A 1,818-nucleotide genomic window follows, 5' to 3' on the forward strand; every position below is an offset into this window, starting at 1 on the left:
AGCTGTATTGGCCACTGGACGGACGTCGCTTGGTAAAAAGCATTGCAAGGAATTGCTTCCGCTGTATTCGGCAAGATCCCGCACTCGCCCGGCAGCCGGTTGGCCAGCTTCCACCATCCCGCATCACACCAAGCCGACCGTTTTCTGTAACCGGAGTGGACTACGCCGGTCCATGCTATTTGAAGCCAGCGCACCGGAAGGCAGCAGCTACTAAGAGCTATCTGTGCGTTTTCGTGTGTTTCGCTACGAAAGCTGTGCATTTGGAACTCGTAGGAGACCTCACAACGGCGGGATTCTTAGCAGCGCTACGCCGATTCACATCACGACGCGGATGGCCAGCCCACATCCATTATGATAATGGGGAAAAACTTCGAAGGCGCAGCACGTGAGTTGAAGGAGCTTTTTGATCTGTTCAACGACGAACAACACCGCAACACCGTGGCTACCAAATGCGCTGACCGGGGAATCACTTGGCATTTCAACCCACCAAAGGCTCCACACTTCGGCGGATTATGGGAAGCCGCTGTAAAGACAGCGAAGCGACACCTCTATCGTCACCTGGGCAATAAGCGGCTGTCGTACGAAGGCTACTGCACTGTGCTCCACCAAATCGAGGCAGCGATGAATTCCCGTCCGCTGTTGCCTTTGTCCGACGATCCCAACGAGCTAGCTGCACTCACACCGGCACAATTCCTTATTGGCACATCGATGTTCGCCGTGCCTGAATCGGACTACACCCAGCTGAAATCCTGCACGCTAGATGATCTTCAGAAGTGGCAGCTTTTGGTTCAGCGATTTTGGAAGCATTAGGCCACTGAGTATCTACAAGAAATGCAAAAAAGTTATGCAAGTGGTGGCAGCAACAACAGCAACATACTTCCCGGCAGGTTAGTGATCCTCATGGACGAATCGTTACCCACCACTCGTTGGCTTCTCGCGCGTATCGTTGAAATCCATCCCGGTGAAGACAAGATAGTACGCGTCGTTACGCTTAAGACAGCTAAGGGAATAATTACGCGATCGATCACGAAAATATGCGTTTTACCGCTCAGCACTGATAGCGAAAACCACGTGTAATGTAGGAACCAACTTTTTGTTGAAATTCGTCAAGGTGGGGAGGATGTTCGAGCAGCTACGCGAATCGAGCAGATTTGAACTGCGGATCGGATCACATCCGCGCCCGTTCATGTACACATCTCTTCTTCTTCTTCTTCTTGTTTGGCTCAACAACCGATGCCGGTCAAGGCCTGCCAACCCACTTGTGGGGTTGGCTTTCAGTGACTTATTGATATCCCCCCATAGCAGGATAGTCAGTCCTACGTATGGCGGCACGGTCTATTTGGGGCTTGATCCCATGACGGGCATGTTGTTATGTCGTACAAGTTGACGACTGTACCATGAGACCGGCATCTCGGTACACATCTCTATCGATCTTAAATTAATAAATGGAGGGCGAAAAGGCTTTTTCACTCTCTTCATCACCAGCAATTTCTTACAACGGCTTCGGTAATTATTAGCAGCAAAAACCAAAGAAAGAAAAGGAAACTTTATCCGAAAACTATTCGCGACGAAACACACTACTATTCTTGTCTTCAGTAATTCTTGTCGTTGAAATAATTACGTTGAAATTACCGGATGTTGAAACTAACAAAGAAACCGAATTTTTAGGCTTAGGCGTGGTGCCAAAAAAATAGTTTTTATTATAAGCGTTTTGTGGCTAGTTCGGTGAATTCGTTTTACTGAAAGGGGCAGAAACTGCCGTTCATTCCCTACTTAAACTATTTTTTGTCCTATCCGCGATGCGCTTGGCTGACAGTT

At 48.7% G+C, this 1,818-nt stretch overlaps 1 protein-coding gene across 1 annotated transcript; it reads left to right on the forward strand.

Annotated features, from left to right (window-relative positions):
* Positions 1 to 357: 357 nt before the first annotated feature.
* LOC121602339 lies at positions 358 to 810 on the forward strand. Its single transcript, XM_041931114.1, has one exon. It carries the CDS (start codon positions 358 to 360, stop codon positions 808 to 810), a length of 453 nt encoding a protein of 150 aa, XP_041787048.1.
* The last annotated feature ends 1,008 nt before the right edge of the window (positions 811 to 1,818 follow it).

Source organism: Anopheles merus, unplaced genomic scaffold (genome assembly GCF_017562075.2).
Source record: "Anopheles merus strain MAF unplaced genomic scaffold, AmerM5.1 LNR4000413, whole genome shotgun sequence".
Lineage (NCBI taxonomy): Eukaryota > Metazoa > Arthropoda > Insecta > Diptera > Culicidae > Anopheles > Anopheles merus.